We start from the raw sequence: 23,046 nt of genomic DNA on the forward strand, positions 1-23,046 counted from the left end.
AAGAAATATGGGACCCTTTTTCTTTAAGACAGGAAAAGGAACAGGGAAGGTGGATAAAGATGTGAATACATTTGAAGGTAAAAGGGAAGATGGCTGGATTTCACACCTGATGAACTCTTTCCTTTGTGAAGTAAGATGTTAGATCATTTTCTAAGAGTGACAACTTTGGGCACGCTGGACCAGGAGATGGAATTCACTCACTTACTCACTCAGCAAATGCTACTGAGCATGTTCTATGTGCCATCACTAGATCAGGCACTAGGGTATGAAGACAAGTCATGGTTTTTACAAACTGTTGGGGAAAGAGCAAAATAAACAGGTTGCAGGACTTGCTCCCTGGGTAGAGGTGTGCAGAGGTGCCCTGTAAGCAAAGAACAGATGCAACTAATTCAGGCCACAGGGGGATCCATCTGGAATAGTAGCCAGTTGAGAACTAGGGAAAGGACATTCCAGGCAGAGGGAGCAGCACAGGCCTAAAGGTATAAAGCAGATGACAGATGGAGGAATCGCATCTGTCCTTGGTCTGGTTGCAGGACCAGGTGGGAGTAGGAGCATGGCTGGAGAGGCAGGAACCATGTGTTGGACAGGACCTCGTAGAACACACTGAGTGGCTTTGCTGAGATCCTCTGGACAATGCTGAGTCATTGAGGGTTTTACACCAGGAACAACACCTTATCTGTATTTCAGAATGATTATTCAGACAGCAGAGAAGAAAAATGAGTATGGTGGGGGCAAGACTTTAATAGCTACACTGAGACCTGGGGAGATCTAATTTTCAAGTGAACAATATCAAAATCGAGTTGTCAAAAAAGGCAACAGAGATAGCTGGATAGTCTGGAACCTACGTCATGAGGACTGGCTAATGTACTTAATATTTTAGCTTAGGGGGAAAAATTAAGAGAAGACCGAGAGCTGTTTTCAAATCTTTGAAAAGCTGTCCTATAGGAGGAGTGGAGACTTCTTCTTTGGAAGACTGAACTAAAACCAATGGGTTTTAAGGAAGTTTCAAGAAATAGGAAGGAGGAGTAGAAGTTTCAAGGGACAAAAATAAGGAATTGATCTTTAACAAGCCTGAAAAATTAGAACTGCCTTACAATCAAACAGAACGGCCTCAGATTCCTTATCTGTAAACCAAAGCATTATATTCAACAACTTTCAGATCTGTTGCTAGAATTCTACGTTTGTGGGAATAGAAGTTACATTTGTCATGTGTCTCAGCAAGTTCCAGTCAGTCTTTCTGCCTGACTTTTAAGTATGGGGTCTGTACAGGCAGACCTCGCTTTACTGCACTTTGCTTTATTGCAAGTCTCAAATAAATTTGTAAAAATTTTTTACAAATTCAAGGTTTGTAGCAACCCAGCATCAGGAAAGTCAATCTGCCCCATTTTTCCAACAGCATTTCCTCACTTCGTGTCTGTGTCATATTTAGGTATTTCTTGCAATGTTTCTAACTTTTCCATTATTATTATATAATCTGAGAAAAGATCCCTTTCACAATATCACTGCTCATTGACAATGCACCTGGTCACCCCAGAGCTCTGATGGAGATGGACAAGGAGATTAATACTGTTTTGACGCCTGTTAACACAACACCTGTTCTGCAGTCCATGGATCGAGGAGACACTCCAACTTTCAAGGCTTATTACTTAAGAAATGCATTTCATAAGGCTATAGCTGCCATAGATAGTGATTCCTCTGATGGGTCTGGGCCAAGTAAATGGAAAACCTTCTGGAAAGGATTCACTATTCTAGATGCCAGTAAGAACACTTGTGATTCATGGGAAGAGGTCAAGATATCTACATTAACAGGAGTTAGGAAGAAGCTGATTCTAATTGTCACGGATGACTTCAGGGTTCCAGACTTCAGTGGAGGAAGTAACTGCAGATGTGATGGAAGTATTGAGAGAACCAGAATTAGAAGTAGAGCCTAAAAATATGACTGAATTGCTATAATCTCATTATAAGACTCACAGATGAAGAATTGCTTCTCATGCAAAGAAGTGGTTTCTTGAGATGGAATCTACTCCTGGTGAAGATGCTGTGAAGATTGTTGAAATGACAACAAGGATTTAGACTATTACATAAACTTAGTTGATAAGGCAGCAGCAGAGTTGAGAGGATTGACTCCAATTTTGAGAGAAGTTCTGCTATGGTTAAAATGCTATCAAATAACATTGCATTCCACAGAGAAATCACTTGTGAAAGGAAGAGTCAATGAAGTGGCAAATGTCACTGTTGTCTTATTTTAAGAAATTGCCACAGCCACCCCTACCTTCAGCAACCACGACCGTGATTGGCCAGCAGCCATCAACCCTCCACCAGCAAAAAGATTATGGCTCAGATGATGGTTAGCAAATTTTTTAGCAATAAAGTATTTTAAAATTAAGGTATGCACATTGTTTTTTATACAAAGTTATTGCACACTCAATCGACTACAATATAGTGTAAACATAAGTTCAAAATGCACTGGAAACCAAAAAATTCCTGTGACTAGCTTTATTGTGATAATCATTTTATCAAGGTGGTCTGGAACCAAGCCTACAATACCTCTAAGGTTCACCTGTATATTCTTAAAAACCAAAGTCTATTGTCCTTTCACCGTAAAAATTAGAAGAATTCTGAGCTGTGGAAACTCAGTTTCAGTCAAAACAGTGAAGCCAGCAAAAATATAAACAGGAGGCACAGCAAATAGCTCTAGTTATCACTAAAGAATCAATTATTTATGTATTCAGCATGGAAAGGACTGCAAATCATTCATTGCCCTTTCCAGTCAGCATAGTATTCACATGGTCACAACCATCTTTGACCGTAAAGATTAACAATTCACTCTAGACTGAAAATCCTTATTAACATTTATAGTGGGAAACAGGATTAACATCTTCCTGGAAGCTCGTAAAATAGGCTTTGATTATCTGTCCAGTGATCCTGTATAATCAGAGTAGGAACTATTCCACCCAAGCGATTTTTTCAAGTAAACAAAGGTAAAGGGTGATGGCTAAGGCGAGTAGGGATTCTGATGTCCCTGTCACAGAGAGAGGGGCGAGGAAGACCAAGAAAGAAAAACAGGAAAGCAATATTCACCATTTACTGGAATTTAGAACCAATTATATGCTTGGCGTTTTACTCAGCACTTTACATACATTTTACCTTTAAACCCTCACAAATCCCCTGCAAGACACCGCTGCTATTTCCCTCCTAGACAGGAGAAAAGAAATTAAGGCCCAGAAAGATCACACCACAGTAGGTTCAAATCTGGGATTCAAATCCAGATTTGCAATGACTCCAAAGTCTGTGGTCTTTCATTGTATCAGGGCCTCATAAAGGAGGCAGCATTTTGCTCCACCTTGAAGGAAGCAGAACGGGCATGCATGAGGAGTAGCACGTTCTACCGTGGAGAACACACTGTTGGATTAAGAGAATGTGGGTGCCAGTGCTGCAGGAGGAAGCGGTGCTTCCAACCAAGCATTCAGGGCCATAAAGTTTGAACTGACTGTCCATTTTGTGGGTAAGAGACTACAAGGAGTGATGCTCTTCTGTCTCAATGTCCTAATTCCCTTAGTTAGCACTAGAATTCCAAGCCTTCTTTTACCCACTATTGCCCTGACTTTTATTCTCAAGCTGTTCTATGCACCCTCTTCTCGGCTCAAATCCCCAATGCTAATTCCCTTCCTCTCAATCCTTTCATTGATCCTCTGGAGACTCCAGATCAGTGATAAGCCGATTACCTTTATGTCTAACCCAGTCCCCAAGGTCCGCTACCTCCTTGCCTCACCTAGCTATGCCCTGAGTGCTCCAACATTCTTTTTGGCTCTCCTTCCCTTGACCGTCACTGGTGAAACTCTTCAGAGCTGTATCTTAAACTATCTCTTCTTTTCACCCTGTGTCTTCTCCCTGATGTGTTCCATTCATTCACATGGTGCCATTTCCTGTCTGTGTGCTAATAAGCTATAAACCCGTATCCTCAATCTTGATCTTTTTTTTTTCTGAGAGTCACAAATCCAACTGCTCTTTGGACACTATAGCCCCCCAACTGTGGGAACAAAGGAACGAGCCTTGGGCTGGAATGGTAAACAAGTTGTTAAAAGCTGCAGACTCAGAGGTGAGAAGGCTGGTTAGCCAATGATGGGTAAGATCCCCAGAGGGGGGCAACCTAAGCCAGGCACAGCCACCTGAGTCCAAGAAGAATGTTGTTAAGCAGCTGTTTCTCATACGTTCCACCCTGATAAGCTGTAAGGCTCGCTGGTGCCAACACGAACATGATTTACCAAAACATAAAGGGTCTTCTGACCTTGAGCCAGATGCTGCCTGTTAACCATTTCCCTTATCATTCTTCTTTGCTATATAAGACTATGTAACTTAATAAAGCTTTAGAGTAGCCATCAGCTCTCTCTGCATACGGTGTGTATGTGTACATGATATTGTGACACCAACAGACACTTTCATTTGGATAATGCACATTGAAGACTGAATTCATATCCTAACCTTAAAATATACACCAAAATAAAATTAATAAGGATTAAATATTTAAATGTCAACTATTAAGCCATTTAAGTACTTAACAAAGATGTGATGTTATAAAACATTGAGATGAAGACAGTCTTTTAAGTATGACATAAGCCATAAGTAAAAGACAGCTCTGACAACATTACGAAAAAAAACTCTATAATACCAACAACATCATAAATAATATGGAAAGGCAAATGGAAAACTGGAGAATATGTGCAACGTCATTCATAATTCACGATCACATTCCTGTCCTGCCGTTTGTAAGAACACACTTTCTAGTAGCAAAGCCAGGTCTACCTCAGACCTCACCATGCATAACTACAAGGTAAAATCCCTTGACTTTCACGATAGCAGAGGGATAATAGCTTATTTGTTTGAATTCTAGCAACTACAAATCAAGCTAAAAAAACAACTAAGGAAGCAAATATGCAAAATGTTCTCTTAATTGGGGCCACTTTTATCTCCTTTTTTACCTTTTTATAAAAGTTATATATTTTCCTTTTCACCCTCCATACACAGTAACTTGGTACCTGTTCTCCCCATAATTCCAACACCCATTTCTCTACCAAACCAAACCAATCAAAGACTTAGAAACGTGGAAAACATAATTTATAGTAAGAGGAAACTCTTAGAACTCAGAAGGAAAAAACAACAGCTACCTGAGACATTTCAGCTATGTATGTCCGGCGCTCACTATTGATCTTGTGGTAAGCCTACATGAAGGATACAGAGGTAAAGAATCCAACATCAGAGATTTGCAATACTAGCAAGACTACTGCTAAGTTTATGTCTCTATGCTTTTTTTTAAATAGTGTACAAAACAGTTTTATAAATATTTTGTGATAACTATATAGCAAGTTTGAAGATAACATACTAAACATCACAGCAGTTCCAAAGGAATCTCTCAATATAGAATAAAAACAAACCTTTGACTCATCCTCGAGTCTCAGTGCACAATCTTTCACTTGATTTTCAAGACTCCTTTTTTCTTTCTCTAGCTGTTTAAGTAATGTATTTAAGGATTCCTGAAAGTATAAGCAGTAAATCTTTATGTGTGCTCACATTCTAAACAACAATAAATATGACCATCAATTTCTTCAATGGCAAATTTTTTCTACACCGTAACAGTCTGTGATTTCAAAGTTCTACAACATATACCTTTTAAGTAATAGTAATAAATAATTACAATGTTTATTGAGCCCTACCAACATGCCATGTACTGTACTAAGTGATTCCACAGGCTATTTCATTTAATCCTCATCACAGCCATGGAGATGGCTAATATGTTTATTTCCATTTTACCGTTGAGAAAAGTTGTATCTGATAGAGGTTAAACAACTTGCCCACAGGCACAGAGCTAATAAAGGTAGAGCTGGAATTAGAACCCAGATAATCTGACTTCAAAAAAGACAAACACAAAATAATTATTGTATGTGTCTTCATACGATTGCTACCAGGGTAACAAAAGCAGTTAGAACTGGCAGTAAGATTGATGCCCAGGGGAAATGCAAGACACTGCAGAGTTGGACAGTTGTGGAAACTAAGACCTCAATGCAGACACCCCTCATCACAATAGCTGAAGCCAAGTAGAGAAGAGGGTGAGCCCAGTGCCAGAGCAATAATGCATTATACCAGTGTGGATTGATATGTTAATTCCTAAACTAATAACTGATCTTTTTAAGTAACTCCAATTATTTCCCATATTCTTACACATTAAACTTAAAAATATCCAAGTTGAATTCCACACAACTCTTGCTGGTCATGATCTAGGTCACCGAAATCTATTAACAGAACATTCAGATAAAAATGGAAGCAGCTGATTTAAATCTCCACAAAGCAAAACTGCAAGATATTTTAGCGCTCATACCCACCTCCTGAAACACAGCTCATTCTCTAAAAACTTTACTTATTCCCTCTTAGATACTTGTTAATAATTATTAAAGGTGTAAAAATGGTATTAATAGGAATAATTAGGTCAGCTGAAACCCGGCAAGTTCTAGTCTCTAAAAATAACAGCTGTGATAAAACAAACCCTCTGGAAGTCACAATTCTCCACTATGCACATTGGATTAACATCCCTGTTAAAACATGACCAGTGATGCTTCTCAGGCAGGTAATGTTCATCTTTAAAAAATAATGCACCGGTGCCTAAATGGTTTTCAGTCCCCCTTCCCCACATACAAACTTGCTGCAGAAGAAAATCAATGAAAGCCCTATAAATAGCAAAGGATAAACTGAGTTCTCCAGAGAAAAGTTAACCCTTCTGAAACAAATCGCTGCTCTAGCATAAGAGGGACATATCATTGTCCCTTTTTAAAGGGACAATCAGGGAGCGATGACTGTATTTCAAAATTTTGCTGCACAGACCCTTACTCCAAGGAGTCCAACTTAGCCTTCCTTCACTTACGTCATTTGTTAAATACATTTTTATAGATGTAAAAGAGAATCTAATCCTTCTTAATATTTTGTCAATAGGAAAATGCACTTCAAATTCTAAAAGAAATTAATTTATAAATAAACAATTGAAATACAAATTAGCTTTATATTAAAGATGACCTGAGTGAGATATGGTCCAAAATTCTAGAAGCTCATACCAATAAATGTAGGTAAATTCAAGAGCTGGAGCAAAATATTTGAGCAATAAATAAGAAGCAAGGTAAGAGAACCAGTGAAGGCCCTAGAAGGCTTAGAACACTAGTTTCAGGAGGTTAAACACTGGGAGATATAGGAGGTTATTAAAGAAGTGACATGAAAGCAGGGGTTTAGGAATATTCAGGGGCAGTTTCTCTGACAGAAGGATGATTTCTGTTATTTGTTGGTAAGGATTTGCAGTTTTAACCTTTGAGGCTTAAATATTTTTAATATGCTTGCTTTCTTGCTGCTATTGCCATGATGGATTCCTTGTCTTGTCTCTTGATTTTACAATTCATTTATCCAAAAAATATTCATCAAGCACCTCCTATGTGCCAGGCATTGTGCCAGGGATACCACGGTGAGAATTACAAGCCCAGACCCTGTCCTCCTGACGCTCGGAGCCTAACAGGGTGCCTAGAATTCAGTGTATGTTGATGAACGTTACACATAATCTTAAGAAGGATCTGTGTTCTGTAGTTGTTGGATGGAATACTCTATAAATGTCAATAGATTGAGTTGATTGATAGTGCTGTTCAGATCAGCTGTATCTTCATTGACTTTTCTGCCTTTTTCATCTATCAATGACTGATAGGCAGTGTTAAGTCTTCAGTTTTAATAATGGATTTGCCTATTGGTTTTGGTTATAATTTTAGCCCTGGGTGGGGAAGGCATAGTTTCCAACGTTTCCATTCAATTTTCCGCATCATGATAGCTTTTACTTCAGAGATTTTGGCCAACGTGGGAGTTGACTTCAACGGCCAAGTACATCTATTTCAATTATGTACTCAGGAATGGGGAAAATTATCACTGCAGGGGTAAGGGAGTCTGTGGGCACACTGGGCCCAGTGTGATTTGAACAGCCAGGGTCCAGGTAGAGCTGCAGAGTCAATGTCCTCGTGGGCATTCATCCAGATGTCCTGTTACAGTTTTGGGATCCCTGGTTACTGCCATCAGGGCCCTGTCCTCTACATAACAGTCTTGCTTGGACTGGGCATTCAAGTGCCTTGGCAACCCTCACAATCGGGTCTTCAGCCTTGCTGTCCTATTGTGGCTGTCTTTCCACCACTGGTAGAGACAGCCTCCTTAGAGGCTACCACCAAGGCTCTCTGGTTTCCACTCTTAGGTTTTAAGTGCTTGTTAACTCTTCTCAGCATCTCATCATCCTTACGCAGGACGACAATACAACTTAGCAATAACCCCATACTTTCTAAATGCCTGCATCATGGCTTCTTTCACAGTAGTCCTCTCCATAAGAACATTTTCCAAGGTTACCGTCAGTGAAAATTTTTAGCAACTGAACCGCACCTGAGCCAGGATCTACTGGTGCCACATCTGCCAATCGGGACAGCATCTTCGGCCTGCCACACAGTAAGTGAGCCAATCCCAAACCCCATCTGACCTCCTGTTTTCTCATATCCCTCTCAGTACCTCTCATAGACTTGGTCTTCTGAGAAGCAGGTATCAAGATGGGCTTAAATATGAAAAGATTCTGTTAGAAAAGCCTGCATGAAAGGAACTAGGGAAGGAGCAGGAGAAGGCTGGGAAGGTAGTTCAACTGTAATGCAAGTCTGAGCCCAAGCGAAGGGCAGAGGGAGAGAAGGTTAGGTGGAAGTGGAAGCATCCCAGGCTGGCCTGCAGCCTAAGGGAAGTTTGGCAAAGCCATCAGGGACTCCTTAAGCCAAAGTCACCGACAATGGAGTCCCATGTTTCCCAGGAACAGGTCTGCTTTAGCATCCCCACTGCACCAGATCCTGGCAGGGAACAGCCTGTGGGAGGTGTGGTCTTGAAGCAAAAGCAGTGATGGATTTCGAAGCCCAATAGCAAGGTCCTCCATCAGTTAACCTCCCTGTCCTGGGAGGTCTGAGAGGTGCATTCCCTGGGTGGCCACAATAACTGCTTTTCCTAAGGGCATTTCAGGTTTTCAACCAAAGAACCCTCCAATCTCCTACTCTGTGAAGTTTAATCCCAGCTGCTGGTTTTCTGGGAGTAGGGCAAAGGGAGCAAGCTGAGAGCGCCATTATTCAGGTTGCATATTTTCACTTAATTCCATCATGTTTAGACCTGTATCTCACTCTCAACCCTCCTCTGTGCCTGAAGGCCCGATGTCCAGAGTTACTGCAGCGAAATTTTTCCAGAAAATAGACGGCTGACCAAAAGAGAATATTCTGACCACATGGGGTGGCAGAAGGGCCCAGTAGCCAACAGCTCCACGTGTATGTTCAACTGATCTGCCAGCTTCCAGCTCCTTCCTCACCTCCACCTTCTCCAGTGCCTGGGGCTGCCAAGTCCTAAGGCACTAAGCCGGTCTGAAGAGTGACTGCTTTGTTTTCACCGACAGTCTTCTCAGCAGGCACTTGGCTGTTGCTTCCTCGACTCTAAATCAATGACTATTCCTCCAACCGAGGGTTTCCGAAAATTTGTTTATACTCTTGTCCAAACCCATAGAATGTACAACACCAAGAATAAGCCCTAGGGTAAACTATGGACTTGGGTGATTATTATAGGTTTATTCTGACGAGGGATGTTGATAAGGGGAGAGGCTATGCATGTGGTAGGGGATATGGGTATGTGGGGAGTCTCTGCATCTTCCTCCCAATTTTGTTGTGAACCTAACACTGCTCTAAAAAAGCAAAGAATTAATTAATGTATTAATTTTTTAAATTGCCTGGGGGAAAAATGAGAACACATTTTGGATTTTGTGAAAATTACATTAAGTCATTAATTACTTTGGACCGTTAAAAGCAAGATATTTGTGATTCCATTTATAAAATTATCATACACATTCAGAAATCCTTTAAAAATTATAAAATCATACTATGACAACTTTAAGGTTCATTCTAGATTTTGATTCTTTTTTTTACTGACTTCACAATGAACTAGTATTTTAAAAATGATTTTATCATATGCACATAGTCTCTCATCCTGTCACTTCCAACTCATTGGGAGACCCACAACTGAAAGTTCTTGGTCTTCCCAAGGAGCTAGTTTTACCTGATTATATAACCAGTGGGCACATACTAGAAAATTGCAGCCTGGAAAGACATGCTAAAGCTACAGCTAAACTGAAGACTCCACCAGAAACTGACCCCCCAAAGATCACACACAAAAATAATATTAATTCTTCTACTATCATGGAAGAGCTGATTTGTTTTGCTTTCGAAACTAATCAGTTCTTCACATTCCAAGCAGTATTATAACCTCACCTATGTTCATGTCTTTTTTTGCTTGTAAAAAGTCACTTTCTAAAAGGAGACTGAAACAACAGGGTACGAATAAGAAATTTCAGGATACCATTTACATACCGGACATCAAATATACTTAGATATTTTAAAGTCCCTTTCCTCTATCCCAAGTAGAAAGGAAGTACTATTAGCCACCTATTTTTTTAAACAACGGTAATTGCTGTACTAAAGAACACATAAAAACTACAAGTTTAAAAAAAATCATTCTATTGAATGCTTACAAGCGAAAAACCTGAGACTACAATTAAACACACCTAGATAGGCAGTCCTTCTCAATGAAGGCAGTTTTAACAATGAGCACAGCGTTCTGCGCTTAAATGCCAAGCGCCCCCTTGTGGATAATACTGTTATTAGATTTATATGTAAAATCTGCCTAACTTTTCTCTGATTTGAGGCTACACCTGTCTCCAAATTAACTATTCTGATCTTTGGGAAGAATACAAATCTGTTGATGCCTGTGACATAATACTTCATATTGATTCTACAGACTTAGTTTTTAACAAATTGAACCTTCCTTAAAATGCCTTAAGATATAATTATAAGAACATATTAAAGGATTTGGATTTTGGCAAATTGGCTTTCTATGAATTAATTTTCTACAAGTTGACCAAGAGTCCTGCAGAGAACATCTGGGGTGAGACCAAACATCTCCCCAAAGAATATCTCTGTATCCACCCCCCTCTCTCATGCTTCCCATCACCAGTCGGTTTTGCTGGCTCTAGGAGCAGGATCTCCGGTGCTACAACCATCTGACTGACAGACAGAGCGTGTGTGCTGGTGAGAGGTTTCCTTGACAGGTCCTCATTGTCTGGGTGCAGTGGAAAACAAAGGAGAGTGCGCTCGTGGGAAAATTAGGCAGAGAGAAATAGGGCTGCTATGGTCTGAATGTGTGTCTTCTCACTCCCTAATTCACGTATTGAAATTAATGTCTGATGTGCATTCCAGTGTGCAGTAGAGTTGACCACAGGGATGTGGCGGAACTTGTTGATAACGATACTACCTTCAGATGAGAAAAGTAATCTGCAAACAGTTGAGGGCTTAAAGTTAATCTTTATCAGAAAAGGATTAGAACCTCATTCTCACTTAAGTGAATACTTTTTTCTAAAATATTAAAATCAAGTCCATTTTAGTGATCCAGTTTGAAAATAACTTACTGAACATTTCATATTTCTTTTCCTAATGATAACATTTAAAGAAATTAGACATACACAGGTCAAAAACTAGTGTTCATCCTTTTGTTGCCCGTAAGCAAACCTGCAATTAGAAGTTACTCAAAATCAGTATTCTAACTAACTGACATCAGTTTCTGAAGTATGCATGTACAGGTTACTTCTAAAGACTGAGCAATCCACAATAAGGATAAAAAAATCAGTCAATTTACAAACAGTGTTTGAATTCATACTCTATCCAATAAAAACAACTAATTTAGCCCTTCAATTATCAACTTAGTAGAAAACCAAAAACGTGTGCATTACACAAACAGTACACATCTGAATCTCACAAATACTGTTTTTATATAAAGAATAAGACAGTATCTCTTGGACTCTTGGGTAAGGGAGATTTCCTGACTGGATATAGGATTCTTGGAACTTCTTCTCAGCAGTTCGCTACCTCTGTCACCAACTCCCTGGCTAGATCCCTAATCCCTGCTCTTCAGACAAACCCCTCCTGGATTCTACGTGTCAGAAAACCCAAATACTCACACAGGGCATCTGCCTAGGGAATGGAGAGGACAAGAGCCTGAACTTTCGTTATCTTTCCTTTCTGCTTAATATGTGGCGCCACTCTTGGTTCTTCTAACATTTCTTTAGTCCTTTGCTGAAGAGAAATAGAATTCTCTGCCTCCAGATCTAAACCTCTTAGACACATTTTCGTCAAGAATAACACCAACTCGTCAAGGGAAATCTTCCCATGTTACACCCGCACCTGTTCGTACCCTCCGCAAGGCTACATATCCCGTTTCTTGAGCTAGGACTGGGGGTGGGTTGTCAAGACGCAGGCAACTGGAATATTTTACATTCTGAAGGTAGTACTTGACATTTTATACTCTATAGGGAGTATGGAAATTCGACCTACAGTTGAGAAACGCTAAGCGTAAAACAGCCCTTGCAGTAATTTCCAAATACCACAAGATGGCGATATGACTCCACGGCAGAGAAAAAAAACCTCTTTTTCCCAATTAAAAAATGTTATTTTCCTGATTTTTCAAGACAGCTGTATGGGGATTTCTGAGTTGCAAATAACAGAGAGGAGTGCAAAAAAGTTTATTTCTCCTTTGATTCATTAACAAAAATACAAGATTTTTCTATATCTTTCACTAAAGCTTAGCAGTTATTCAAAGAGTACCCTCCCAGAAATGCTCAGGACTCTGTGAATTTAGTTCTATAGATCCGTGCTCCACTTACAGCTGTTACAAAGCCTGTTACTTCTGATCAGCATATGGAAGGGGTGTTGCTATAACATAGTTAAATGGCATCGTTTCTTTTAGGGGAAGAGAATCTGACTCCTCATTTCCAAACTGTCTGAAACTGACTAAAGCAATCAATCTCTTTAAGCTTAGAATCACATGTATGGAAGGCAACAACATTACATTTTATGTCATGGGGTTGTTGCAAGACTGAAAATAATTTGTAGATTATATATGTTTAATTAAGGCCAAGTTATTATCATTACTAGTGTAATGTGAAGACCTGCCAATTTAGCTGAGTATTTTACTTTCATTTTCATACAAAGTACCCTTGATTTATTTACAAGACTTCCATGTTTTTCTGAGTATTTTTGAAATAAAAATTCAGCAAGTGTCCAACATAACACTCATGCTTTGGTCCTCCTCTACATTTTAAAGGACAAATATCTGATTGAAGGAAAAACAAACGAATGTGCTTTGTAAAGTATAAAACATAAATTTATTTATCAGAGATTAAAATGAACTTTCAAAGAAAGATGTCACTAGGGTAACCAAAAGAAAAAGTAGGTGGAGCAGCCCAGTGGGGTTATAGGGTAATTTATGGATTCTCTGTTGTTAGATTTTATACTCTGTGTGTGTGTGTGTGTGTGTGTGTATGAATGTGGACGTATGTGTGAGTGTATACCTGCATGTGTGTGTGTGTATATTCCAGAGGAATTAGAATGGAACTGTTTTAGATGGGTGTGAGAGAGGTATTTCTGAGTTAAATAAGCTCTTTTAGGTTGCAAGGAATAGACACACACTCAGGTTTCCCCCAGCCTGACCTCTGAGCTCCTTTCACTTCCATTTTGTTTGTACCTGTGACAGAATCCCTGCCCAGATTTGCATGGGAGAGATTAAGCTGAAGGCCTCTTTTATTCCTAAAATCCTAGGAACAGCCCCGATGAACAAAACATTTGGACCTTGCTACAGTCTTTAAACTACTGTTTAGAATCCGTCGGGGAAAAGTATAATTTCCTTCAATTCTTCCTTTTGTTTAACCATCTTTTACTCACCACTGGCATCTGTTCATAGACACGAATAGAAGACAGTCTGTCTACAATAAAGCAAATATGAGCAACTGATGGTTTATCAGTTTTAATTCAACTTCTAAAACATATATATAGTTGCTTCTTGTACCTGAAGGAATTCCTCGGAATTTTTCCATTTTTTCTTTGAGAGAAACAATTTGCTTTTCTAGTTGATCATTTAGTTCAAGTTGTGTCTCATTCCATTCACCACCTGAGTGAAAAGGGGAAGACACAAGATCACTTCACCTCCTCTCATTTATTCATTAAGCCAACACTACTCTGTTGCTAGACTGGACTTTACCAGCAATACAGATAAACTAGAGTGAACTAGTGTCTAAGTGCGCATTCTCTGTTAGGATCTTTATGGATGCTACCCTCACACATTACCACCCAGCCAGACCTCATTGCCACAACTGTCCTTTAGTTCCCCATGTATCCTTATGAGGGATTCTATTAGACAAAATATCAGGAACACGTTTCTTTCCTTGGAACTCAGAATGTTCATATATTACAGCCTAAATAGTACTAGCTTCCCATCCAAAGTCCTATTCATTTTTTTCCTCTGCAAAAGAATTCTGGCCTGTTTAACAACTACCAATTCTGTTTGCTATGTTAAAAGCACACAATGCCTTACATATGTTAACTAATTTAATCCTCAGTGACAAAAACTCAGTTACCCATTTTACAGATGAGGAAACCAAGGTTCAGAGATGTCAAATAACATTATTATGATGACATGCTAATCAAGGGGGAACTGGGGTTTCAACCCAGTTTGTTCTGACTTGAAAGTGTGCTACGGTAACACTGTTTATATTTGGCTACCTATATAGGCATCTTCTCTTATCCTTAAGCAGCCCCCCTCCCCAATAAATTCCTTTAGCTACTGAAGCCAAAACATTTGTCTTATTGCTCTGGGAGGATACAGCCTAGAATTAAAACCTCCTTTTTCAGCTACAAGGTCCAAAGCTAATTTTTTTTTTTTTGAGTCTTGAAAATCATATTTTGCAGAGAGAAAAAAGATGGCATGTTTCTAAACTTTAGATGCTCTTTACATACATGGGACAATTTCTGCTACATAATAGTCTTTTGGGGAGTCTAACAGAAAGACTTATTAGCTCACACCACTGCCAGACTCCTCAACTCTGCCTCAACCTGCCTTTGCCCTCATCTCTAAGCAAATGTAGTCTACAAGGAGAGGGGCAGGAATGCCCTCCCCAGCTGAAGTCCAAAGTCATTAATCCAAATGCTTAACAACTGGATGGAGGCCCAAAAAACTGGAGATTAATAACATTTTTGTTTTCTTTTCACATAACAGCATTGGCTCCCACAAATCCGGTCAGCTTTCTACTTATCAACTGTTTTCTTTTCCTAAAAAAGGACCACACTGAGTTTTACTTTCCCTGCCACACTTGTTCTGTGATAAACCAGAAGTAACGAAAACACTAAGGTTTGCAATTTTTGCAAAATTTTTGAAAAATCATTTTTCATCTGTCTTTAAAATGCAGTAAGGTTTAAATTATGCTTTCAACTGAGAATAAGATTAGCAGTTCAAAACAGCAAGTTTTTGGAATAATCTTGATACTAAGGGACGTTCAAAGCCATCTGAAACCAGTCCAAGTAAGAGTTGTGTGCTGTGATTAGATGACCACAATAAACATGGTGCCAGAAAAGATGATCCCTGACCTTGAGCACAACAGCCAACCTATCCAGGCCTAAGATATAATAAGCCATTATTATAATAGAGACTATTTATGAGGATAAAAATTTAACAGAAACATTTGTGTCTCTTGGGGGGAAAAAATACCCGAGTAGTAACTCCATGAAACCACTGCTTTTGTAGTAACTCTAAAAACAAACAAAAAAAACTAGTACTGTACTTTCGAAGGGAAAATATCAAGTTGCTTTGCAATATCAGAGAAGGATCTTGGCTAGAATCAGTACAACAAAAAGCAAAAGCAAACCCAAAACTTAAAAAATGTAGAAGTTTGACTCATGGTCAATTTTATGAATTGACCTTGAAAGGAGAAGTTCATAAAGCAAAAGATAATTAGGTAGAGGCCTATCTTTCAAATATGGATTTTTTTCCCAAACATAGGTAGCATATTAACAAAAATAAAAAAACAAAGCTCAACTAAACAATAATGCCAAATAATAAGTTTTAAAGTGTTAAAAAAGAACACAGTTGAATGGACTGAAACTTGACTCTACATGGACTTTAATATTTCAGTCATATTTGTGTTGTTCATTACATTTATCGTGATTACAGTGATGGAATTATGTTCATTTGAGAAGACTTTGTAAAATCAGAAAATGTTAACAAGGAAAGGAAAGAGCCTACTATGTGGCACTGCACTAGGCAACAGGGATAAAAACTAAAATAGACACAGTCCCTGCTGTCAGTCAGCAGCAAGGCCAGGAGGGAAGGGCAGGGAGCAGGGAGACATACAGCCCGAACATTTGTGACTATAGGTACAGACAGGACCTTTAAAAAGGTCATTAAGGTCAAATGAGGTCATATGGTTCCCCTAATCCAATATGACTAGTCTCCTAATAAGAAGAAGAAATTAGGACACTGATAGGTACAGAGGCGAGACCAGGTGAAGACACAGGAAGACGACAGCCATCTACAAGCCAAGATGAGAGGTCTCAGAAGAAATCAACCTTGCTAACACCATGACCTCGGATTTACAGTCTCCATAACCGTGAGAAAAGAAGTTTCCGTGGTTTAACCCAGCCTGTCCATTGTACTTTGTTATGGAAGCTCTAACAAACTAACACACTATCTACTTTGTTCTATTCATTTGTTTCCAGTTTTAATGATTATAGCTTTATTATATCTTGTAGGAGTCCTCTCACCCCCAATTTCTTACCAGTTATCCCTGTCTATTCATTCAGTTAACTTTAGAGTCAGTTATTGAAGGTAAGAAAAAAATACTTGTTTTAATGAGAATTATATATCAATAAATTAATTTGATGAGAATGAGCATATTTATAACATCCAATTCTCCCATATAGGAAAAGTCTATGTCCCTCTTATAAAACCTTAATAACAAATTTCCCAGTTTCATTTTACTTTAGGGTTTCTCTCCAGTATGAAATCCCTTATGCTGAATAAGGTAAGAATTCCAGCTGAATGGTTATTACTCCCTTGTAGTCTCAGCCTTCTGCTGTCTTCATATAGGTCCTGAATACTTCCTGATATTTCTTATCAAGGATATTGTCAGATATTCTATGATTTAGGTTAGAATTGTTGGTGCAATCATTTTTTTAAAATCCCTATTTTCTAACTGGTTATTGCTTTTTTTTTTTAATAAAACTTTTTTCTACTACTGTATCAAACCATTTTCTAATTTTTCACTAGTATACTAGGTTTTCAATTGATCTTCTGGAAAGTTCTGGATACCAGATAATAAAAGTTCAAAATTATAATTTTCTCTCTTCCTATCTAACAAATATAATTCTTATTTCTGTTTCATATTTTATTGCTTGACTGGAACCTTCAAAACAATATTAAGTTTTAATGGTGGCAGGAGCTATCTTTGCTTTTTTCCAAGAACGGGAATGCCTCTAATGTTGTATCATTAAGTATTATGCAAATTCAGGATAAACAGAAATATTTTTCCTTAAAAAAGGACAAACTGAATTCTTATCAAAACGTTTTTTTAGCATTCACTGATGAGTTTTTAAAAAAAAAACTATTTGACCTACTAACATGTAACTGCATAGCCAAAGGATTTTGAACTAGAAACCAGCCTGTAAAATGAAGACTGAAAAGGAGCTCAAAGGAGAAGCCCGGGATGGAGATGTAAATTTGTGTGCTGCTGGCATAGAGGTGGCATTCGACACCATATGACCAGACGAGATCACCTGAGTAGTGGGTGTGCGCATCAAAGAAAATACTCCAAGTTCTTAGAACTCATCAAGATGAAGAGGAATGAGGAGTAGCCAGTAGGTACGAAGAAAACCAAGAGTGCATGGTGTCCCAGGAATCAGGTCAGCAAAGGATTTCAAGGATGAGATGAGGGTGATGAATTGTGGCAATGCCACTGGGAAGTCAAGATGAGGACTGAGAGGTGACTCTGGATTTAGCAAATAGAAAGTCACTGGTGACCTTGACAAGAACAGTTTCAGTTGATTAGAGGTGACACTTCTGACTGAAGTGAGTCCAAGAGAGAGACGGTCGTGCTTGTGCTGAGCAAATCCAGCCCAATTCTATCCCTAGATGAACAGTGTCCCAGAGCCTCAGCAAATTAAGGTTCTCTCTTCCATGAAGAAAGTTGAGAGGCAAACTTAAGAAACTTAACTGGAAAGAAGTAGTGGCTAAGAGTGTGAGATTTGATGTCAGAAAGCCTGGATTCAAATTCCAGATCTATTCCTCCCTGCCTCTGTAGCCTTGAAAAAGACATTTAGAATCGTTTGAGTCTCAATTTTTCATCTATAAAATGAGGTAATACTTTTTCAAAGGGTAGTTAAGAGGTTTTGATTTTTACAAATGCGCTTAAAGCTCTACACCAATACTGACTCTTCTCACTTTTTAAGTCACCTGGATATTCTCCTTCCTGTTCTTTGTCTTGTCACTGAGCTTTAAAATGATGAAATTCAGATTTAATTAAAACAGAAACCACACTTTTTTGTATATAGTTTCCTATGAGTCCTAAAAGGGCGTGAAAGGGCCACTATGGGAATTGTGAAGCCCTGTGAAGTTGGTTGTGTTTGCTGTTCTGCCTAAAAATTAATCCAGTTACAAGCTAAGTAGATTAAACAAGAATTAAACAGATAAGAGTGGAAAATTTTTTTAAAAAGCTATTCTACTGAAGAGTTTTGCTGTACATGAAGCAGTGAAAGGTGAAAAGGGATAACAGTAGAAGGGGAAATGTGGGGCCAAAAGTTTTGCCATTTGTTTTTTAGATAAAATAAATTGAGCATGACTGTATGCTGTTGGGGATGATCCAGCAGAGCAGGGAAAACAGATGCTCAGGAAAGAGAGAGGACAGGTGCTGAGGTGATATCCTTGAGGTGAGAGTAGATGGCCTCTATTGCACAACTGGAGGGATTAACCTCAGATAAGAGCAAGGACAGAACATGCAGGGGGACCGGAGGGAGGGAAGAGGATGCGCGAAGACACAGGCAGGTGAGTGGCTTTCTCGGTAGGAACGTGTGAACCCTCTTCTGAGTGCTTCTCGTTTCTCTTTGAAAGAGGTAGGTAAGCTCATTAGCTGAGAGAAAGGGGAGAGAGGTGGTGAGATTTGAGGCAAGAGTGGAAAGTAGGAAAGATTTACCTAAACAGATGTATCCATAGTTGTCTCCTGTCCATGTACTACTTTTATAATGTTAAACAATAACAAATTTATTTAAAAACTCCTTTAGTATTATCCCATTGCCTTCAGGAGAAATACAAATTCATTGGCATCAAATTAAAGACTTCACTTCTTCTTTATAAACCTTAATCTCATCTCCTGTCACATTCTCCTTACACTCTATGTTCCATCTTTATCAGTTAATCAAGAATTCTCCTCAAAAGGCATTATGCCTCCTGGGGCCAACTGTATTTTCCAAAGGTGACTGCATAATATGACCCATCCCACATGTTCTTCTGTAATGCGACCTTGACAAGTAAAATTTACCTCTCCATCCCCTTGAATCTGTGTCTGTTTTGACCAACTGAATATAGGGCAAATGGCACTGCCAGTTCTGGGAGTAGCTCTTAGCTGGCCTGGCAGTTTCTGTCACTGTGCCTTTTGGAATGCTTGCTCCTGGGACACAGCCTCTTGGAACCCAGGTACCATGTGGTGAGAAGCAAAAGCTACAAGAGCCATATGCAGCCGTTTCTGATGGGCAGTCCCAGCTGGGATCCCAGCCAACACCCAGAATGAGCTGCCAGCCGTGAGTGAGTCATCTTGCAATGTCCAGCCCAGCTGAAACTTCAGATGACTGAGCGCCAGACTACATCTGCCTGCAACACATGAGAGACCCTAATTAAGAACCTCCCAGATGAACTCAGTCAATCCACAGGCTTGTGAGAGATAATGTGTTCTTTAAGCCCCTAAATGATAGGGTGGATGGCTATGCAGCAGTAGAGAACCAGAAGTACTGAGGGCTGCTGTGGGCGACAGCAGTCGTCATGGTAACGGCGGTCGCGGTAGACAGATGATTTAGGGTGAAATGGCTCTGCCACTCCCTGGCTATGTGACCTTAGCAAGCTACTTGAATTCCTGAATTTCATTTCCCCGTAAGTGGGGATGATAATAACCACCTCACTTGACACAGTTCCTGGCCTTAGCTGATGCTGAAGAAGGGATAAAATTTCTGCCTTCACCTTGGGCTTTAGCTTGGCCCACTGAGGAAAGAAATGTCTTGCCTACCATTTTCCCTTTTCCCTTTATACCTACATACCAGCTCCTTACTGTGAGAAGAGTTGTTGATAATAGGATTTGATGAGCTTACACTTCACTAGTGGGCATAGTTATTGCATTGTGTGTATCTGTGAGCATGACCTGTTTTGTCTGTAATTAGATCGATGAGGAAACTCCAGCCAGCCATGCCAGTGCAACTGCTCGAGTGTATTCATAGTCTGCCCTCACAGAACCAGCTTTATCTAAGATACAGATATGCAGATACAGGAAGCTACTTCAGCCTTGGGACAAAGCAGTGTCACTTCTCTTATTCATATTTTACTTTGACACTTCCTCCCAATAGGGAAACACTTTAAAAAAGGGAAAATAAAGGTCTTCCATTCAAAGTACTGACATACAGCAGGATCTCAATGTTTGTGTAATGAATTAACGCCTTGCATACATTATAAACTTTAAAGATACATGGGTATGTGCCTGTGTGTGGTGTGCATGATGTGTGCTGGTGTGTAACACCCACCTGCCCCTTCCCCATTTTTCTAACACAAACAAATAGCCAAAACCTAGATAAGGATTTTAAGGTTATACCCCAAATCTAGCAGTTACGATATGAAGGGTATTACTTGAGTTAAACAGAAAACTTGTGATAGTTTATTATTTACTACAGAAATAATGTAATGATCTCATGCATCAAAGGTTTTGCTAATTGAAGAATGAACGTTTTGAACTCATACATAGATGCATAATTATAAAGTAACAGGTTTGACACTCTGAAATATCAGTTTTTAAAGCCTCTGTATTAAATTATTATTAATGCTGCCAAAAGCAATGATATCTTGGCACTATTATTCCAAGTATGTAATTTAATGTACTACAGGTATCTTGCTAAAATGAACAATAACTAGACAGGAGTCATAAATAAAAATATTTACTTGTATACCTTCATCGTCAGTATTGAGCTTGGCTTCCAGTTCTGCTTTCTTGTGTCTTATTTCAAGCACCAAGAGTTGCACTATATCCCTATTATTAAACACATTTTGTTAATTATAATTCAATTAAAAATAACCTGAAAAGAATACTACATAGTAACCCACCACTACTTCAGAAACAACTTATTATGAAATATCACTTACTGAAGGCATGACTGAGAATCAGGAATCAGGCAAATGCCAGCTTCTGATTACCTGGGTCCAGGACACTACTATGCACTAAAGCTCAAAGCCCCCCACGTAACCACTAAAAACCCTTTACGCTTAACTTTAACCCCAGAAGTTGGTCATCTGTTTTCTCAAAGCCCGGCAAAAGAGCTGCAAATTATTATAGAAAGGAATAGCTAGGGCAAAAGGTAACAACTGACAACCTGAAACAAAGAGGAAAAAAGAAACACTAATTAAAAAAGAAAACACACCTCCCCACCCCCATCCCCAGACACACAATAGCATTCCAGAGATTATCTATTTAGGACGTCAGTAAGCACATATTAGTTATCCAAATATGATGACAGAATCATTTATTCAATACATATTTTTGAATGCCTATTATGTTAAAGGCGTTGTGCTAAGTGCTGAAGATACCACAGTAAGTGAACAGAACAAAAGCAATACGTTAACTTCCACTGAATGTTTATACAAGCCAATGCTAAGTGGTTTACATACATTTCACTCAATTCTGGCTACAACCATAAGATGTGTGAGATGTGTGAGACTACATCAGTCTTAGGCTTGAGAAAACTGAGGCCTGAGAGGTTCATTAACTTGCCCAAGATCACGGAGTTACTGAGTGATAAGAGCTGGGATTTGAATTTATGTAGGATTCCTCTAAAGTACTTGCTCCTACACTCTACGGCTTCAGAGAATAAGGAACCTCTCCTCAGAATGCTAGGTCTGATACCAGACCACGAAATAACCAGCCGATTAAAATTGTGGTTGGAGCTGTAACAGAGGAAGGCACAGGGAGCTTTAAGGACGCATAGCAGAGTCTAGCTCTCCTGGGGTCTGCGAGTGGGGATGGGGTTATCTTTAAAAAATACTTAAAATGTTTCAAATAATTATTAAGAAGTACTCACATTAAGTATTTAAGAAGTATATATATAGTTGGGGCATCATTTTTACAAAATGTCACTAATTCTTAAGTTCTTCTAAAGGGATGAAAGGGAAGCATAACTAAACGAAACCTTTGGAATTTGAAACAGAAAACCTGAATTCAGTGGAGCCTCAAAAGCAAACACAATTTCAGCGATATATGCACACAATACACTCAATTTGACTTGATTCTGAAGGTAGAACATCCTATCTCAGAGCCTGCCTATTTATAATACCAAATAACAAGAGCGAGATGAGTCTTTCCCGTGAAACAGTTTTCTGGTGTCCCCAGTTCTGCCCAGGTTTTCATCACACCGCAGGTGTCACATCGGCCTCGGTGGCCGCGGCCCTGAACCGAGGGTCAGGCCCTCCGGCCTCGGGGAGGTGGCGCGGATGTGACCCTACACCGGGCGCGGGGGCGCGCGCCGCCCTCCAAACTCACTTCAGGTGGATTTCTTCCAGTAACTCCAGTTTGAGGAGGTCGATGCTCACGCCTTCGAACTTGTCGCCTCTTCCTTCCTCCATAGAGTCAGATCAGAGGCCACCCACGCCCGTCCCTTCACCCAGCCTAGAACACCAGACCTCAGGGAACACCCAGGCACCGGGAGAATGAAAGCGTTGTTTCAGCCGCCGTCAGGGAGAACCACTCGCAGTCGCCGCCCGGCGCCTCCCGGTGACGTCACAGCGCGTCGCGCAGGCGCGGGGCGGGGGCGGGGGCGGGGCACCTGCTGGGCCGCCCGGTGCAGCTCAAGCGCG

At 39.7% G+C, this 23,046-nt stretch overlaps 1 protein-coding gene across 6 annotated transcripts in view; it reads right to left on the bottom strand.

The window, feature by feature from the left end:
• The window catches only part of CCDC169 (coiled-coil domain containing 169), a 45,350-nt gene extending 22,388 nt beyond the window's left edge, over positions 1–22,962 (bottom strand). The window contains exons 1-8 of one of the 6 annotated variants that reach the window (XM_045514113.2): positions 22,733–22,962; positions 21,468–21,569; positions 21,150–21,229; positions 19,484–19,812; positions 13,969–14,070; positions 13,845–13,885; positions 5,433–5,531; positions 5,166–5,219 (exon numbers count right to left, since the gene is read on the bottom strand). In XM_045514113.2, coding sequence (XP_045370069.2) covers positions 5,166–5,219; positions 5,433–5,531; positions 13,845–13,885; positions 13,969–13,996 — 222 coding nt within the window. In that variant the 5' untranslated portion in view covers positions 13,997–14,070; positions 19,484–19,812; positions 21,150–21,229; positions 21,468–21,569; positions 22,733–22,962. Of the gene's footprint in view, positions 1–5,165; positions 5,220–5,432; positions 5,532–13,844; positions 13,886–13,968; positions 14,071–19,483; positions 19,813–21,149; positions 21,230–21,342; positions 21,570–22,732 lie in introns of all 6 variants that reach the window. The other 5 variants (XM_045514111.2, XM_045514112.2, XM_045514110.2 and 2 more) reach the window with 5 other exon arrangements.
• Positions 22,963–23,046: the final 84 nt, after the last annotated feature.

The sequence above is a fragment of the Camelus bactrianus genome, chromosome 14 (assembly GCF_048773025.1).
Source record: "Camelus bactrianus isolate YW-2024 breed Bactrian camel chromosome 14, ASM4877302v1, whole genome shotgun sequence".
NCBI lineage: Eukaryota > Metazoa > Chordata > Mammalia > Artiodactyla > Camelidae > Camelus > Camelus bactrianus.